Here is a 19,799-nt window from a genome sequence, read left to right as displayed (position 1 = left end):
ACTGGGAAACTACAACTTTCACTATTATTATTATTATTATTATTATTATTTTCAAAATTGGGAAACTACAACTCCCAGGGCCCCATTCCCTTTTTATATATATATTATTATTCTCATTATTCAATGTTATATTGTTATATAAATATATTATTATTATTATTATTATTATTATTATCAAAACTGGGAAACTACAACTTTCACTATTATTATTATTATTATTATTATTTTCAAAATTGGGAAACTACAACTCCCAGGGCCCCATTCCCTTTTTATATATATATTATTATTCTCATTATTCAATGTTATATTGTTATATTATTATTATTATTATTATTATTGTTATTGTTATAATTATTATTCTCATTATTTAATGTTATATTATTATTCAGTTCTTGTGGGTTTTTCCGGGCTATATGGCCATGTTCTAGAGGCATTTCTCCTGACGTTTCGCCTGCATCTATGGCAAGCTTCCTCAGAGGACCTCACCTCTGAGGAAGCTTGCCATAGATGCAGGCGAAATGTCAGGAGAGAATGCCTCTAGAACATGGCCCTATAGCCCGGAAAAACCCACAAGAACTGAGTGATTCCAGCCATGAAAGCCTTCGACAATACATTATTATTATTATTGTTATTATTATTATTCTCAGTATTTAATGTTATATTGTTATATAAATATTTCATCATCATTATTATTATTGTTGTTGTTGTTGTTATTATTATTATTATTATTATTATTATTATTATTATTATTATTATTATTATTACTATTTCTTCCAAATTGGGAGAGTGCAGTTCCCCAGTGCCTTTCTTTCCCTGCAGAGACTGAGTTGCGGCCCCTTTAAGAGTGGGAGAGGAATGTATCAAAACAAGGGAGCCGGGGCAGCCATTGGCTGGGAGCGAGGCACGTGACGCCACAGCTGATTTCCTGGCCCTTCTTCTTCTTCTCCTCCTTCTCCTTCTTCTCTCTCCTGCCTGCTTTGCCTGGTTTGGCCTAGTCTCCCTTCCTGGCTGGTCTCCTCTCTCTCTGCCTGCCTGCCTGCTTCTCCTGCCTGGCTCCATCCCTGCCCTCCTTCCTTCCCTCTCTGCCTGGCAGTCCGCCTCCTCTCCCCGGCCACGGGAGCCCGGAGCGCGGCCTCATGGCGCAGGCGTCCCCGGCGGGAGGCCCGCTCTCCACCCTCCTCGAGCCCCCCGCCGCCGCCCCATGCCCCATCCGCGTCCACCACGACCGCCCCAGGAGGCAGTTCACCGTCCGCCTCAATGGTAAGGCACCAACACCACCACCACCACTAAGAGGGGCAACATTGTATACTGTATTGTGTTACACTACCATGTATTGCCACTCTTCTTGTATAGTCTTACCTTTTGTATCATTGTATTAATATTATGTTAATGTTATTGATTATTCCCATGATTTTATATTGAAATATATTCTCACTCTTCTTTTGTATTTTTTTTAGTATTAATATTATTTTATATCATTTATTATTATTTTATATTATTATATATTCTCACTCTTCTTTTGTATTATTTTTAGTATTAATATTATTTTATATCATTTATTATTATTTTATATTGAAATATATTCTCACTCTTCTTTTGTATTATTTTTAGTATTAATATTATTTTATATTATTCTCATTATTTTATGTTAAAATATATTGTCACTCTTCTTTTGTATTATTTTTAGTATTATTATTTTATATTATTTATTATTATTATTTTATACTATAATATATTGTCACTCTTCTTTTATATCCTTACCTTTTGTATCCTTGCACTGATATTATGTTAATGTTATTCATTATTCCCATTGTTTTATATTGAAATATATTCTCAATCTTCTTTTGTATTATTTTTATTTATATTATTTTATATTATTTTTCTCATTATTATATATTATAATATATTCTCACTCTTCTTTTGTATTATTTTTATTATTAATATTATTTTATATTATTTATTCTCATTATTTTATATTATAATATATTCTCAATCTTCTTTGGTATTCTTATCTTTAATATCATTGCATTAATATTAGTTTATATTATGTATTATGAAATATATTCTCACTCTTCTTTTGTATTATTTTTATTTATATTATTTTATATTATTTATTCTCATTATTATATATTATAATATATTCTCAATCTTCTTTTGTATTATTTTTATTTATATTATTTTATATTATTTATTCTCATTATTATATATTATAATATATTCTCACTCTTCTTTTGTATTATTTTTATTTATATTATTTTATATTATTTATTCTCATTGTTTTATATTGAAATATATTCTCACTCTTCTTTTGTATTATTTTTATTATTAATATTATTTTATATTTTTTATTCTCATTATTTTATATTAAAATATATTGTCACTCTTCTTTTGTATTATTTTTTATTATTAATATTATTTTATATTTTTTATTCTCATTATTTTATATTATAATATATTCTCAATCTTCTTTGGTATTCTTATTTTTTGGCTTCTCTCTTTTGCAGTATTAGCTAGGGTTGTGCATTTGGAGCAAACCTTGACCCCTTTCGTGTCCCATCTTTTGGTGGGGGCCCCCGACCTGTGTTTTGGGAGGCTCTTGAAATGGGGAGGGCAGATATCTATCTACCATTATGGCGGGGGGGGGAGGGGTCTTCCCACTCAGGCTCCCCTTCCTGGCACGAGCTTTAAAGACGCTTCTTACCTGCTGGTTCTACTCTAGAGGAGGCACTCAGCTGGAGATGTGGGCGCTTTCCGGGCCTGCACACCACACCACATACGCACTCACCTTGGAAAAGAAGTGCGTGCGTGTCTGTTTCTACTCTGCAGCAGGTGCTCGGCTGCAGGCTTGCATGCTTTCCGGGCCTGTATGCCACATCACGCACTCACGCTCCTTGGAAAGAAAGTGCATGTGTGGCTGTTTCTACTCTAGAGGAGGTGCTCGGCTGCAGGTGTGCACACTTTCTGGGCCTGCACACCACATCATGCACGCACTCTCCTTGGAAAGAAAGTGCATGTGTGGCTGTTTCAACGCTAAAGGAGGCGCTTGGCTGTAGGCGTGCACACTTTCCAGGCCTGCATGCCACACCACACACACACTCTCCTTGGAAAGAAAGTGTGTTTGTGGGTGTTTCAACGCTAAAGGAGGCGCTTGGCTGTAGGCGTGCACGCTTTCCAGGCCTGCATGCCACATCACGCACGCACGCTCCTGGGAAAGAAAGTGCATGTGTGGCTGTTTTTACTCTAGAGGAGGGGCTTGGCTGCAGATATGCGCACTTTTCGGGCCTCCACACCACACATGCACTCTCCTTGGAAAGGAAGTGCGTGCGTGACTGTTTCTACTCTAGTGGAGGCACTTGGTTGTAGATGTGTGTGCTTTCCAGGTCTGCACATCACACTACATATACACTCTCCTTGGAAAGAAAGTGCATGTGTGGCTGTTTTTACTCTAGAGGAGGCGCTTGGCTGCAGGCATGCATGCTTTCCAGGCCTGCATGCCACATCACGCACTCACGCTCCTTGGAAAGAAAGTGCATGTGTGGCTGTTTTTACTCTAGAGGAGGGGCTTGGCTGCAGATATGCACACTTTTCGGGCCTCCACACCACACATGCACTCTCCTTGGAAAGGAAGTGCATGCGTGACTGTTTCTACTCTAGTGGAGGCACTTGGTTGTAGATGTGTGTGCTTTCCAGGTCTGCACATCACACTACACATACACTCTCCTTGGAAAGAAAGTGCATGTGTGGCTGTTTCTACTCTAGAGGAGGCGCTTGGCTCCAGGTGTGTATGCTTTCCGGGCCTGCACGACACACTATGCACGCACTCTCCTTGGAAAGAAAGTGCATGTGTGGCTGTTTCAGCGCTAGAGGAGGCGCTCGGCTGCAGGTGTGCACACTTTCTGGGCCTGCATACCACATCATGCACGCACTCTCCTTGGAAAGAAAGTGCGTGCGTGGCTGTTTCTACTCTAGAGGAGGCACTTGGCTACAGGCGTGCATGCTTTCCGGGCCTGCACGCACTCCCCTTGGGAAGAGTGTGTGTGTGGCTGTTTCTACTCTAGAGGAGGCACTCAGCAGCAGATGTGAGCACTTTCCGGGTCTGCACACCATACCACACACACACTCTCATTGGAAAGGAAGTGTGTGCGTAGCTGTTTCTACTCTAGAGGAGGCACACAGCTGCAGGCGTGCGTGCTTTCTAGGCCTCCACATCCCACCACACAGCACTCTCCTTGGAAAGAGAGTGCATGCATGGCTGTTTTTACTCTACAGGAGGCACACACACGTGCCAGTGCCTGCAGCCGAGCTTCTCTTACTCTAGAGTAAGAGGCACTCGGCTGCAGATAGTGACAGGTGCATGTGTTTTCTGGGCATGCACGCACTCTCTTTCCAAGGCAAAGAGGCAAGTTCTGGGAGGCACTCGGCTGTAGATGAAAACAGGCTTGGAGCTGGGATTGGCTCCAGCTTGCTTTCTTGTCGAGCTGATTTTTGTTTGTAATATTTGATTTCTTGTAGAAGACTTCTGCATCAGGAAGAGCTTTTGGATCTTCCATCTTGACTTGTTTTCCAATGACTTTGAGTAGAACGCTCCTTGAGACATGTTTCCATTGGTTAACACCTTTCTGAAAACATCTATATTATCAGGTGCTTTAAACAATACATGGAAATACTCTATGTATCCGATTGGTAGAGGTTTGCAGATGGTTTGACTCATGCTTTCTTCTCTACCATGGAAACTTTTGTGAAAATGAGAAGCAAAGAACAGTGGGATGGATCCTGACAGGAGAGTAAGGCAACCAAAGAAACCCCACATTTTGCAAAAATGCTAAAATAAAATCCTACATTTTTGCAAAAATTCCAAAACAAAATCCCACATTTTTGCAAAAATTCCAAAGCAAAATCTTAGGTTTTGCAAAATTCCAAAACAAAATCCCACATTTTGCAAAAATTCAAATGTGGAATCCCACATTTTGGAAACATTCCAAAACAAAGCCCAACATTTTTGCAAAAAAATTCAAAATAAAATCCATATTGCAAAATTCCAATATGAAATTCCATATTTTTTGCCAAAATTCCAAAGCAAAATCTTACGTTTTGCAGAAATGCCCAAACAAAATCCCACATGTTTGCAAAAATTCCAATATAAAATCCATATTGCAAAATTCCAATATGAAATCCTACATTTTTTGCAAAAATTCCAAAGCAAAATCTTATGTTTTGCAAAATTACAAAACAAAACACCATGTTTTGCAAAAAATTCAAAATAAAATCCATATTGCAAAATTCCAATATGAAATCCCACGTTTTGCAGAAATGCCCAAACAAAATCCCACAGTTTTGCAAAAAATTCAAAACAAAGCCCAACATTTTTGCAAAATTTCAAAACAAAATCCCACAGCTTTATGGGAGTGTGAGATGGCCAAAGCAATTCCCTATTTTGCAAAATCCTTGACTTTGTCAAAGCAAGAAACCAAAGAATGAAGAATGAAGTCTTATGGGAGTGCAAATCCCAAATTTGACACAATTGCACATTTTGCAATAATAATAATAATAATAATAATAATAATAATAATAATGCAAGAACTAAGGAATTGGGGGATACAGCCTTCCAGAAGCGTGAGGTGGCAACAGAAATGCCTGATTTTGCAAAATTCCCAATGGAAAGAGGGGGCTTCTCCTTATCTGGGTCCAAGGAGTATGAGGCCAGCTCTTCCTCCTCTTTGTAAACTGGTCTCTCGTTTCCTTTAAGCCCTTGGCTTTTCTGTGGGTCGCTTGCCCACCCCCCACCCCCCAGGAGACCCGGCTGTGTTGGTTACTCCCCGGTTGGTAGGGGAACACCTGTCCCTCTAGAGCTATTTTTAATTAAAACTGGTGGAGGTTGCACTCAAGGATTCCCTGCCAGCTTCCTTTCCTCTCTCGTTTGATACCTTTCTCCCATATTATTTGAGTCATATGCAGGCTGGAGATTTTTATGGCGTTGTAAATTAATTAAATTAGCCTCCCCATGTAAGCGGTACCTAAATTTCCTACTTGGCAGATGGAATTGTCTTTCGGGCTGCAAAGGTTGACAGCAAGCTAGACGAATGGTGGGGAGCTTACTCCGAGCAAACCCCAAACTATTGAATACAATGTGAACGGGGCTGAGACAACAGGAAAGGAGAGGAATCTTATATTATGCATTTTCAGAAATAGTATATTATAATATCATTATTATTATCATATATTTTATCATATATTTTATATATATATCATATTATATATATATATATATATATATATATATATATATATATATGTATAAGGTCAGGGTTTTCCCTTCACATTAAGTCCAGTCATGTCTGACTCTGGGGATTGGTGTTCATCTCTGTTGCTAAGCCAAAGAGCCGGCGTTGTCCTTAGACACCTCCAAGGTCATGTGGCCAGCATGACTGCATGAAGTGCCATTAAGGTATTCACCACCCGACATTAAGTCCAGTCGTGTCCGACTCTGGTACTCTGGTGCTCATCTCCATTGCTAAGCCGAAGAGCCAGCGTTGTCCTTAGACACCTCCAAGGTCACGTGGCCGGCATGACTGCATGAAGTACCGTTAAGGTATTCACCACCCGACATTCAGTCCAGTCGTGTCCGACTCTAGGACTCTGGTGCTCATCTCCATTGCTAAGCCGAAGAGGCGGCGTTGTCCTTGGACACCTCCAAGGTCATGTGGGCACTGGCATTACTGCATGGAATGCTGTTACCTTCCCGCAGGAGCGGTACCTGTTGATCTACTCACATTTGCATGTTTTCGAACTGCTAGGTTGGCAGAAGCTGGGGCTGACAGCGGGAGCTCACACCGCTCTTCAGATTCGAACCTGTGACCGTCTGGTTAGCAAGTTCAGCAGTTCGGCGCCACCAGGAGCTCCATCAGGCAGCCCCCAAGTTACAAACTTCTAGGTTGGCAGAAGCTGGGGCTAACACCGGGAGCTCACCCCGCTCCAGTTAGCAAGTTCAGCAGCTCGGTGGTTTAACCTGCTGCACCACCAGGAGCTTCATCAGGCAGCCCTCAAGTTACAAACATGCGTTGCTGTGGCCCACTCTGTGTGTATATACATATACATATATGTATACACACAGACATTCAGTAGAGTCTCACTTATCCAACCTTCGCTCAGCCAACGTTTGCAACATTTGTCGATTTGTTGTAAAACATATTTTAGTGCTTAATTTGTAAAACCATAACGAAATTTGATGTTTAATAGGCTTTTCCTGAACCCCTTATTATCCAACATTTTCGTTTATCCAACGTTCTGCCAGCCCATTTATATTGGACGAGTGAGACTCTACACAGACAGGCAGCCCCCAAGATACAACCATCTGACTTCCAAATGATTCCTAGTTAAGAACGGGGCTGGATTGGATTGTTGCACTCCAGGCCAGGAAGCCCTCTGACTTCAAACACCACGCAGCTGAGTAAAATGCAAGCAGTTTGTTGAAGATAATTACAAGCAGTAGCACTTAAAAAAAAACATTCCATAGAAATAGGTAAATCCAATTAGGTAGAAAGATAAGCAGAAACAAATAGTCCAGGAAATTAGTCCATCCGAGTAAAAAGCAATCCACAAAAATAGGTAAATCCAAATAGGTAGAAAAGGTAGATAGGAACAGATAATCCAGGAAATTAGTCCATTAGAGTTCATGAAAACAAATACTGGAACTTCCAAGGTGAAACCCCAAAGAACTTGAGCAGGAATCAAAGAAGGCACTTCAGCATGAAAAATACAAGGCACTTAATACAAGAAATACAAGGGACCTGAGACGATGTCTTGACTCAGTTGCAACATTGCTTCGTCTGGCTACAGATTCTGTACTTGACACTTATATCCCCTAATCTACTCTATATCCCAAGCGGCCAGGAAAGGATTTCTTCTCAGCCTTGAATCTGCTATCAGTCTCTCCTGCAATCTGGCAGAGCACGCAAGAGCCTGGTTTGTTTTCCTTTGCTGACTGAAAACACTTCTCCTATCTCCTGGCCCATTAATTTCTGCACCTGGCCCAAGTACCGAGCCTTTCTGATGGGAATTCTCTGGTATCAATTCAGGTCCAGGAAACAGACCATCATCCCCAAACCCTTCAGGAACTTTCCCATCAGAAAAGTCACTTTGAACAGGAATCCCATTGTCATTTTCTGCATCTGGAGCAACCTCATCATTAGAGACATGAACCTCATTGTCGCTCCCAACGCCCAGAGTATCCTGATCATTGGACACAATCACAGGCCGAACTCCAAAATGGATGACCTTTGGGGGGGGGGTCCCTTCCTAATCTGTAATACTATATCTCCTATTTAAGAATGGGAATGAGAGAACAGGAAGGGAGAGGAATCTTATAATATGTATTTTTAGTAGAATATTATCTATATAAATAAAAATGTAATGTTTGTTTGTGGGATGAACATAACTCAAAACCCACTGAGCGAATTGACACCAAATTTGGACACAAGACACCTCTCAGGCCAACGAGTGACCACCACTCATAAACACACCGAAAAACACACCAGAAGGGACTTAAAAAGCAAAAAGATTTACATCACAATGCACGTGTAAAACCACATATATATATATATACACAAACACACATATCTACACACATATATGCATCTACACACACAAAACACATACACAGAAAGGAGGAAGGAGAGAAGAAGGGAGGAAAGGAGAGAAAGAAAGGTAGAGAAAGAGGCCGAGAAGAAGTGAGAGAAGGAGGGAGAGTAAAGGAGAGAAGGAAGCAAAGAAAGATGGATAGAGAAGGAAGAAGAGGGGAAAGAAGGAGGGAAAGAAAAAAAGGTAGAGAAGGAGAGAGAGAAAGAGGGCGAGAAGAAGGGAAAGTGGGAGGTAAGGAGAGAAGGAAGGGGGGAAAGGTAGGGAAGGAAGGAAGGAGAGAAGAAAAGAAAGAAGGGTAGAGAAGGAGGGAAGGAGATAACGAAAGAAAGGGAGAGAAGGAGGGAGAGAAAGAGTGAAGGAGAGAAGGAAGGAAAGAAAGATGGATAGAGAAGGAAGGAGAGAAGAGGGGAAAGAAGGAGGGAAGGAGGGAAAGAAAAAAGGTAGAGAAGGAGAAAGAGGGCGAGAAGAAGGGAAAGTAGGAGGTAAGGAGAGAAGGAAGGGGAAAAAGGTAGAGAAGGAAGGAGAGAAGGAAAGAAAGAAGGGTAGAGAAGGAGGGAAAGAAGGAGGGAAGGAGATAACGAAAGAAAGGGAGAGAAGGAGGTAGAGAGAGTGAAGGAGAGAAGGAGGAAGAGAATGAAGGAAAGAAAGAAAGGTAGAGAAGGATGGAAAGAAAAAGGGAAAGAAGGAAGGAAAGAAAGAAGGGGAGAGAAGGAAGGAAGGAGAGAAGGAGGGAGAGAATGAAATAAAAAAGTGAAAGGGAAGGAAGGAGAGAAGGAATGAAAGAGAAAGAAGGAAGGAAGGAAAGAGACAAGGAAGGATGGAACCAAAGAGCAAAGGAAGTGAGGAAAGAAACAGGTAGAGAAGGAAGAAAAAAGAAAGGAAAGAAAAAGAGGGAAGAAAGGAGAAAAAGAAGGAGAGAAAGAGGGAGGGAAGGCTGGCCACAGCAACGTGTGGCAGGTACAGCTAGCAAAAAGACTGAAAAACATAGCAAAAGGGACTTAAAAAGCCAAAAATTACATTACAACGCATGCACAATATATATATATATAAGCAAACACACATATATACACACACAAAACACGTATACACAGACTGGGCCACAGCAATGCTTGGGAGTGGACGGCTAGTATAGTAAACAATACAAACAAACAAACCAGGCCGAGCTGTTGCTTCCTCCATTGAATGGAAAGCCAAGGAATTGACTGGATTCAAGTAGGAGCAAGACTTTGTTTTGTGTAGAAAAACACAAAGTGTGTGTGACCCAAAGAGAAAGCAAAGAATGGCCTCTTTGGGAGACGTTCCCCAGAGGCATCAACTGCACAAGGGAGGATTTCTGTCTCGGAGGAATTGCTCTAAATAGAACAAGATGCTGTCTTGTTTTGGTTTTCTTTTCTTTCTCAAATTGCAGTGTGTATGAAAAATGGAACAACAACTTAACAAAAAAAATAATGATATGCCCGGTCAGAGTCCTTCTTTGTTCACAAGCTACTAAAATTAGAGATTTTTAGATGTGGTTTTTCCCAAAATGAAGATGCTATTTTTCAAGCCAAACAAGGTTGGAAAGGAAACAGCAAGTGAATTTTGCATGATGTCTGAAGGCTCAAAGTGGGCCAAATCCTAGTGATGGATTCCCATAGGAGATGTGGCGCAGCCGCATTAAAATCACTACTGACCGAAAGGTCATGAGTTCGAAGCCAGCCCGGGTCGGAGTAAGCTCCCGACCATTTGTCTAGCTTTCTGTCGACCTTTGCAGCCTGAAAGACAGTTGCATCTGTCAAGTAGGAAATTTAGGTACCGTCATAAAACTCTCCAGCAGCGTGCAAAAGAATGAGGAAGTACTCCATCGGTGTAACCAGTGGACGGCAAAGCAACAGCTGCATCTCTCAAATAGGAAATTTAGGTACTGCTTATGCGGGGAGGCTAATTTAACTAATTTACAACGCCATAAAATTCTCCAGCAGTGTGCAAAAGAATGAGGAAGTACTCCATCAGTGTCACAAGTGGACGGTGAAGCAACAGCTCCCCCGGTGGCCAGAATTCGAAGCATACCCTCATGAAGCTGGAAAATTAAATAGCCTCTGTAGTACCACTTATGCGGGGAGGCTAATTTAACTAATTTACGACACCATAAAACTCTCCAGCAGTGTGCAAAAGAATGAGGAAGTACTCCATCAGTGTCACAAGTGGACGGTGAAGCAACAGCTCCCCTGGTGGCCAGAATTTGAAGCATACCCTCATGAAGCTGGAAAATTAAATAGCCTCTGTGGTACCACTTATGCGGGGAGGCTAATTTAACTAATTTACAACGCCATAAAATTCTCCAGCAGTGTGCAAAAGAATGAGGAAGTACTCCATCAGTGTCACAAGTGGATAGTGAAGCAACAGCTCCCCCGATGGCCAGAATTTGAAGCATACCCTCACGAAGCTGGAAAGTTAAATAGCCTCTGTGTCGGAGCTCAGACCGCATTGTATTCAATGGTTTGTGGTTTGCTCTTCTCCGGGTTGTAGCTGTTTGGGAGTCAGCTGCATTAAAAATCACCACCGACCAAAAGGTCATGAGTTCGAAACCAGCCTAGATCGAAGTAAGCTCCCAACCATTTGTCTAGCTTGCTGTCGACCTTTGCAGCCCGAAAGATGGTTGTATCTGTCAATTAGGAAACTTAGGTACCGCTTATGTGGGGGGCTAATTTAATTAATTTACAATGCCATAAAAATCTCCAGCAATGTGCAAAAGAATGAGGAAGTACCCAATTGGTATAGCGATAGCTCCCCCGGTGGCTGGAATTCAAGCACACTCTCAGGAAGCTGGAATGTTAAATAGCCTTTGTGTCTGTCTATATATGTTGTGTGTCTATGGCATTGAATGTTTCCCATGTATATGTGCATTGTGATCCGCCCTGAGTTTTTCATTTATTGTGTCAGTATCAACCAGACAATTGTGTTACATTTTTAACATTTTTTTTAAGCAAACAGACAAAACAGAGTTTTCAAGGTTGGTAGTTGATTAAATGTCCTTTGACCAGTATCTGGCCCCTTGGAGTGCCTCTGGTGTTACTATGAGAAGGTCCTCCCTTGTGCATGTGGCAGGGCTCAGGGTGCATTGCAGCAGGTGGTCAGTGGTTTGCTCCTCTCCGCACTCGCATGTTGAGGATTCCACTTTGTGGCCCCATTTCTGAAGGTTGGCTCTGCATCTTGTGGTGCCAGAGCGCAGTCTGTTCAGCCTTCCAAGTCGCCCAGGGGGGAGTCTCTCATTTGGTGTCAGCCATTGGTTGAGGTTCTGGGTTTGAGCCTGCCATTTTTGGGCTCTTGCTTGCTGAGGTGTTCCAGCGAGTGTCTCTGTAGATCTTAGAAAACTATGTCTGGATTTAAGTCGTTGACGTGTTGGCTGATACCCAAACAGAGGATGAGCTGGAGATGTCACTGCCTTGGTCCTTTCACTATTGGCTGCTCCTTCCCGGCGGATGTCAGGTGGTGCAATACCGGCTAGACAGTGTAATTTCTCCAGTGGTATAGGGCACAGACACCCCGTGATAATGCGGCATGTCTCATTAAGAGGCACATCCAATGTTTTAGCGTGGTTTGATGTGTTCCACACTGGGCATGCGTACTCAGCAGCCGAGTAGCATAGTGCAAGGGCAGGTGTCTTCACTGCATCTGGTTGTGATCCCCAGGCTGCGCCAGTCAACTTTTGTATGATATTGTTTCTAGCACCCACCTTTTGCTTGATGTTCAGGCAGTGCTTCTTGTAGGTCAGAGCACGGTCCAGGGTGACTCCCAGGGATTTGGGTGCGCTGCAATGCTCCAGTGGGATTCCTTCCCAGGTAATAATCCTCAGAGCTCAGAAATGCTTGTCTGTTCTTAAGGTGAAAAGCACATGTCTGTGTTTCGGATGGGTTGGGGATCAGCTGGTTTTCCCTGTAATAGGCAGTAAGAGCACCTAGAGCTTCTGTTCAGCCATTTCAAAGCTCCCTTCTTGGGCAGTGATGGCATGATCGTCAGCATAGATGAAACTTCGATAGATTAAGAATCAGCTAGTTTCCCCTGTAATAGGCAGTAAGAGCACCTAGAGCTTTGGAGAGCTTCTGTTGTACCATCTCAAAGCTCCCTGCTTGGGCGGTGATGGTATCATCGTCAGCATATATGAAACTTCAATAGATTAAAAATCAGCTAGTTTTCCCTATAATAGGCAGTAAGAGCACCTAGAGCTTCGGAGAGCTTCTGTTCAACCATCTCAAAGCTCCCTGCTTGGGCGGTGATGGTATCATCGTCAGCATATATGAAACTTCAATAGATTAAAAATCAGCTAGTTTTCCCTATAATAGGCAGTAAGAGCACCTAGAGCTTCGGAGAGCTTCTGTTCAACCATCTCAAAGCTCCCTGCTTGGGCGGTGATGGTATCATCGTCAGCATATATGAAACTTCAATAGATTAAAAATCAGCTAGTTTTCCCTATAATAGGCAGTAAGAGCACCTAGAGCTTCGGAGAGCTTCTGTTCAACCATCTCAAAGCTCCCTGCTTGGGCGGTGATGGTATCATCGTCAGCATATATGAAACTTCAATAGATTAAAAATCAGCTAGTTTTCCCTATAATAGGCAGTAAGAGCACCTAGAGCTTCGGAGAGCTTCTGTTCAACCATCTCAAAGCTCCCTGCTTGGGCGGTGATGGTATCATCGTCAGCATATATGAAACTTCAATAGATTAAAAATCAGCTAGTTTTCCCTATAATAGGCAGTAAGAGCACCTAGAGCTTCGGAGATCTTCTGTTCAACCATCTCAAAGCTCCCTGCTTGAGCGGTAATGGCACGATCATCAGCACAGATGAAGCTCTCTGTCCCTTCTGGCAGTGGCTGGTCATTTGTGTAGATGTTGAACATGGATGGAGCGAGCACACTCCCCTGAGGCAGGCCGTTCTTTTGTTTCCGCCTCTGCTTCTCTGGCCCTGGAACTCAACAAAGAAGCTCCTGTTGTGTAGCAGGTTTCCTCTGAGGCGGGTGAGGTGGTCGTCCTTGGTGATATTATACATTTTTCTCAGGAGGAGGCAGCGGTGGTTCACAGTCTCATAGGCTGCTGACAGGTCTATGAAGACAGCTCCTGTGATCTGCTGCCTTTCAAAGCCATCTTCTATGTGCCGAGTCAGGTTCAGCACTTGCGATGTGCAGCTTTTGCCTTTCCTGAAGCCAGCTTGCTGTGGAATCAGACAGTTAGTGATATAATCCTAGAAGATGGAGCGGTTGCATTGTGTCTTTTGGGGGTCACTGGATGGGGTCCCTCAAAAAGCAGCGTCCCAAATCGGCTTGGACGTGACATCTTCTGTTTTCCTTCGGCTTCCAGGCTGCCATGACAAAGCGGTCCTCTTGTACGAGTACGTGGGGAAGAGGATCGTGGACTTGCAGCACACGGAGGTCCCCGATGCCTACCGGGGGAGAGGAATCGCCAAGCACCTGGCAAAGGTAGGACCTTCCCAATGGATTGTCAAAAGGCTTTCATGACGGGGATCACCGGGTTGCTGTGAGTTTTTCGGACTGTCTGGCCATGTTCTAGTAGCACTCCCTCCTGACGTTTCGCCTGCATCTGTGGCTATTAGCACCTTCAGAGGTTCTGTTGGAGGTGAAGCAAGTGGACTGCATCTATCTATCTATCTATCTATCTATCTATCTGTGGAATAATTTCCAGGGTGGAAATAATACTAATAATAATTATTATTTATGTATTTATTTATTTATTTATTTATTTGATACACAACAAGATGAGTCCACAGCAAACAAGATCACTCTGCTGGATGTTGTATTGGATCACGTGTCGGACTTACTTATACTTAGGCGATCCCTCGTTTTCTGAGTAGGATTATTATTATTATTATTATTATTATTATTATTATTATTATTTGAAACACAACAAGATGAGTCCACAGCAAACAAGATCACTCTGCTGGTTGTTGTATTGGATCCCACGTCGGACACTTCCCAAATGTGATGTATCAGCGAATAACGTATTCAGATCCCAGTAGGATAGCCTTTCGCAGCTGACAGGTGGTAATTTTGTCAGCACCCATTGTTTTTAAGTGCAGGCCAAGGTGTTTACGTGCTGCACCCAGTGTACCAATCACCACTGGGACCATCTTGACTGCCTTGTGCCAGAGTTTTGCAGTTCGATCTTTCAATTGTTGTTATTAAGTTTATTTATACCCCGTCCAGTTCGATTCTATTATTATTATTATTTGAAACACAAAAAGATGAGTACACAGAAAACAAGGTCACTCCGCTGTCTGTTGTATCGGATAACATGTCGGACACTTCCTTATGATTGTTGTTGTTGTTGTTATTATTATAATTATTATGGAGGCCCCAGTGGCACAGTGGGTTAAACAGCTCATCTGCTGAACTGGTTGACCGAAAGGGGAGTGGGGTAAGCTCCCGCCGTTAGCCCCAGCTTCTGCCAATGTAGAATCCTAAAGTTGGAAGAGACCTCATGGGCCATCCAGTCCAACCCCATTCTGCCAAGAAGCAGGAATATTGCATTCAAAGCACCCCTGACAGGTGGCCATCCAGCCTCTGCTTCAAAGCTTCCAAAGAAGGAGCCTCCACCACACTCCTGGGCAGAGAGTTCCACTGCTGAACAGCTCTCACAGTCAGAAGCAGGAAAGACACATTCAGAGCACACCCGACAGGTGGCCATCTAGCCTCTGTTTAAAAGCTTCCAAAGAAGGAGCCTCCACCACACTCCGGGGCAGAGAGTTCCACTGCTGAACGGCTCTCACAGTCAGGAAGTTGTATTGTCGAAGGCTTTCAGTAGTAAACTATTCAGTATTTAAAAAACTCTAAAATTACAACAGCACAACAACAGAGAGGAAACAAACAAGGACATCTAATCACCTCTCAACAAAAGATTGCCCCAGGCACCGCCAGGCCATCAAATGCTAATCAAGGTGGTCAGTTGAAACATTCACACCTAGATCCAGCAGACAAGAGTCCTTTGTCCCACCCTGGTCATTCCACAGATATATAAACCCTTTTTCCTACTTCCAACAGACCTCACTACCTCTGAGGATGCTTGCCATAGATGCAGGTGAAACGTCAGGAGAGAATGCCTCTAGACCATGGCCATATAGCCCAGAAAAACACACAACAACCCAGTCAGGAAGTTCTTCCTAATGTAGCAGTTCGAAAACATGCAAATGTGCATAGATCAATAGGGACCGTTCCAGCGGGAATGTAACGGTGCTCCATGCAGTCATGCAGGCCACATCACCTTGGGGGTGTCTACGGACAACGCCGGCTCTTCGGCTTAGCAATTGAGATGAGCACCAGAGACCCAGAGTCGAACTCAACTAGACTTAAGGTCAAGGGGAAAACCTTTACCTTCGTTACTTGGGTTTGGATGGGAATATTTTAATTAATCAAACACAGAAATAATCCTTAGGATGTGCTCTTTAACTTGCTTGAAATTTCTCTCTGAGTGATACGATGATCGTCTTGAAGGAAGGGATGGAAGGAAGGGAAGGGTATAGGAAAGAGAAGGAAGGAAAGACAAAGGGGAAGGAAGGAGAAAGAGGGAGAGAGGGAAGGAAGAGCGAAAGGGAGGAAAGGAAGGATGGAAGAAGAAAGAAGGAGAGAGGGAAGGAGGGAGGAAAGAGGGGAGGAAGTAAAGACAAAAGGAAGGAAGGATGAAAGGAAAGGAGGAGGGGAAATGAGAAGGAAAAAGGGAAGAGAAGGATGGAAAGAAAGAAAGAAGGCAAAGATAAAGTAAAAAAGAGATGGAAGGAAAGAAGGATATGAAAGGGAACAAAGGAGAGAGAAGGAAGGAAAGACAAAAGGGAAAGAGGGAGAAAGAGGGAGAGGAGGAAGGATGGAAGGGAAGGAGGAAGGAAAAAGAGGAGGGAGGAAGAGAAGGAAGCAAGGGAAGGGTATAGGAAAGAGAAGGAATGGAAGACAAAAGGGAAAGAAGGAGAAAGAGGGAGAGAGGAAAGGAAGGATGGAAGGGAAGGAGGAAGGAAAAAGAGAATGAAGGAAGGGAGGAAGAGAAGGATGGAAGGAAGGGAAGGGTATAGGAAAGAGAAGGAAGGAAAGACAAAAGGGAAAGAAGGAGAAAGAGGGAGAGAGGGAAGGAAGGATGAAAGGGCGGAAGGGAAGGATGGAAGGAGAAAGAGGCCGGTAAGGAGGAAGTAAAGAGAGGTGAAAGGAAAGACAAAAGGGAGGGAAAGATGGAAGGAAAGAAGGAAGTCAAGGAGGAAAGAGAGAAGGAAGGAAGGATGAAAGGGAGGAAGGGAAGGATAAAAGAAAGGGAAGGAGAACGAGGGAGAGAGGGAAGGAGGAAAGAAGGACAAAAGGGTGGAAGGGAATGAGAAAGGGGGCTATAATTATTATGCAATCTGGAAGGATTGTACGTCTCAGTTGCATTGACGTACGGGACATTAACGCAGGTTCGATTCCCTCTCTTGTTTTCCAGGCAGCCTTGGATTTTGTGGTGGAAGAGGACTTGAAAGCCCACCTCACCTGTTGGTACATCCAGAAATACGTGAAGGAGAACCCTCTGCCGCAGTACCTGGAGCGTTTGCAGTCTTAATGCGGCCGCGGAGGTCCTGAATGGCCATGATCGTCGGCCTTTTGCCGTTTCTCGGGACGCCTTGGCCGGCCGCAACGTGCGCACGAATGCGCGGCTCCTCCTCGGTTCTTCCACCTGGTTCTTGCAATAGTTTGGCCGGGATCTGTTGTTTACACGCTGGCCTTCTGTCCGAAAGGAGAGAGAAACTGGGTCTTCTTTTCCTGGGGTCGCTGGACACTCGGTTTGTTTCTGAAACTCAGCAAAGTCGGACGAACTGGATGCCACCAGTCCCAAAGTAGCATTAGAAGGCGGGCTTGTGCGCACCCGGCGGGCACATTTGGGGGTCTTTGGAGGAGAGAGAGAGAGAGAGAGAGAGAGAAGGGGCTCCTTGGTGCTCAAGGCAATAAACACTTTGGCTTCAGAGGCCCCCAGGGTTGTGGACATTCTGGACACCGCCTTGCGTTCACCCAAAGCCGTTGTGCGGGAATGGAAGGGTCTCCTGGGTTTGGAAAGGCGGGAGGAAGACAGCCTCGCCCGCCCCTCCGAGAAGGAAAAGGGGCGCCTTGGGGATTGATTTCCGGTTTGTTTGGTGGGATTTCTGTCCCCAATCTGTCATGGGGAAGGAGCAATAACACTTGAGTAGAGGAAGGAAAGGAAAGGAAAGGAAGGAAGGAAAAGGGAGGGAGAAGGAAGGATAGAAAAGGAAGAGAGAGAGGAAAGAAGGAAGAACTGAAGGGAGGGAAGGAAGGAAGGGCAAGGGGTGGAGGAAGGAAAAGTAAGAAGGAAAAGGAAGGATAGAAAAGAAGGGAAGGAGGGAGGTAAGAAGGAAAGAAAAGAAGGAAGGAAAAGGGAGAAGGAAGGATAGAAAAGGATGGGATAGAGGAAAGAAGGAAGGAAGGGCAAAGGGGGGAAGGAAGGAAAAGAAGGAAGGATAAAAAAGAAGGGAAGGGAAGGAAAGAAGGAAGGAAAAGGAGAAAGGAAAGGAAAAGGGGAGGAAGGAAAAGAAGGAAGGAAAGAGGAGGGAGAAGAAAGAATAGAAAAGGAAGGGAGAGAGGAAAGAAGGAAGGAAGGGCAAAGGGGGGAAGGAAGGATAGAAAAGGAAGGAAGGAAGGAAGGAAGGAGGGAGGAAAGAAGGAAGGAAAGGGGAGGGAGAAGAAAGGATAGAAAAGGGAGGAAGGAGGGGAGGAAGAAGGAAGGAAAGCAAAGTAAGAGGGAGGAAAGAAGGAAGGAAAAACAGGAAGGAAATGAAGGAAGGATAGAAAAGGGAGGGAGGGAAGAAGAAAAGACAAGGGTGTGAGAAGGAAGGAAAAGAAGGAAGGAAAGAAAAGGAAGAGGGTGGAAAGAAGGAAGGAAGAGAGGGAAGGTAGGGAAGGAAGGAAAGAGAAGGAAGGGAGAGAGGAAAGGATAGAAAAGGAAGAGGGAAGGACGGAAGGAAGGACAAGGGAGAGAAAGGGAAGGAAAGAAAGAAAAAGAAGAGGGGGAAAGAAGGAAGGAAAGTAAAGAAGGCTAGAAAAGGAAGAGAGGGAAGGAAGGAAGGACAAAGGAGGGAGAAGGAAGGAAAAGAAGGGAGTAAGGGAGGAAAAGTAGGAAGGAGAAGAAGGAAAGATAGAAAAGAAGGAGAGGGAAGGGAGGAAAAAAGGAAGGAAAGGAAGGATAGAAAAGGAAGAAAGGACAAGGGAGGGAGAAGGAAGGAAGGAAAGAAAGAAAGAAAAGCGAGGGAGGGAGGAAAGAAGGAAGAAAACGTAGAAAGGAGAAGAAGGAAGGATAAGAAAGGGGAGGGAGGAAAGGAAGGAAAAGGGAGGGGGAGGAAAGAAGAAAGGAAGGAAAGAAAAGGGAGGGAGGAAAGAAGAAAGGAAGGAAGGATAGATTGAACTACGGAGTGAATACAGTCAGTGAACCTTGGGTGTCTTCACAACTGCAAAACCAGCTGCGATCCACGAACCACTTTTGGGGTCGCAAACGGCGATGGGCAAAGCAATGGCGAGCGAACTTGCGGAAAAACGTGACAAGGCCAAATAGGATTTGCTTGGCTCTTTTCAAGCACGCAAACCCGGTTTTCTTCCCAAACACACGCACTCACTCCACGGACGTGGCTTAACCTGTGGCTCCCTCTGACATTTCCAACCTTGCGCATCCTCTCTCGTCGCTGCAAGATGAGCATCCCTTGTTTGAAAGGCTTGGGAACTGGCATGTTGGGGATTTGGGTCTGTCTGCATTTGCCCCAATGCAACTTGGGCCCTCCAGGTGTTTTGGACTCCAACTCCCACAATTCCTAACAGCCGGTAGGCTGTTAGGAATTGTGGGAGTTGGAGTCCAAAACACCTGGAGGGCCCAAGTTGCATTGGGGCAAATGCAGATAGGCCCAAATCCCCAACACACCTGTTTACCATAATTCTCTGCCTTGCTTAGCACAAGTTGGGAGATTGAAGCACATCTCTTGGCAGTCCGCACTGGACATGGGGTTTGCCATGGCAGCTGGACCATCATCATCACCATCATCCTCAAACGTGTACCTTCTCCTCCTGATTTGAGATGCGTTGGGAGAAAGGCAGGTCAAAGCAACGAGACGAAAGCAATGTTTACGTTCATATTCGGACTCTAGATCGCTTGGTGCTTTTC

The 19,799-nt window shown here is 43.8% G+C and overlaps 1 protein-coding gene across 1 annotated transcript; it reads left to right on the top strand.

Moving 5' to 3' along the window:
• The first annotated feature begins 906 nt into the window (after positions 1-906).
• On the top strand, positions 907-18,105 carry LOC137098021 (protein NATD1-like). Its single transcript, XM_067473718.1, has 3 exons — positions 907-1,260; positions 13,971-14,089; positions 17,085-18,105. Exons 1-3 carry the CDS (start codon positions 1,137-1,139, stop codon positions 17,199-17,201), a joined length of 360 nt encoding a protein of 119 aa, XP_067329819.1. The 5' UTR covers positions 907-1,136; the 3' UTR covers positions 17,202-18,105.
• The last annotated feature ends 1,694 nt before the right edge of the window (positions 18,106-19,799 follow it).

Source organism: Anolis sagrei, chromosome X, assembly GCF_037176765.1.
Source record: "Anolis sagrei isolate rAnoSag1 chromosome X, rAnoSag1.mat, whole genome shotgun sequence".
NCBI classification, from domain to species: domain Eukaryota; kingdom Metazoa; phylum Chordata; class Lepidosauria; order Squamata; family Dactyloidae; genus Anolis; species Anolis sagrei.
Note: the sequence above shows the minus strand (reverse complement) of the source record. Positions and strands in the feature narration are given on the sequence as shown.

Bases quoted from the DNA above. Each gene is read 5' to 3' on its own strand.
- LOC137098021 (XM_067473718.1), top strand. From the start codon at position 1,137: ATGGCGCAGGCGTCCCCGGCGGGAGGCCCGCTCTCCACCCTCCTCGAG. The intron at 1,261-13,970 runs GTAAGGCACCAA...TTCGGCTTCCAG, and splicing joins GTTCACCGTCCGCCTCAATG to GCTGCCATGACAAAGCGGTC. The intron at 14,090-17,084 runs GTAGGACCTTCC...CTTGTTTTCCAG, and splicing joins TCGCCAAGCACCTGGCAAAG to GCAGCCTTGGATTTTGTGGT.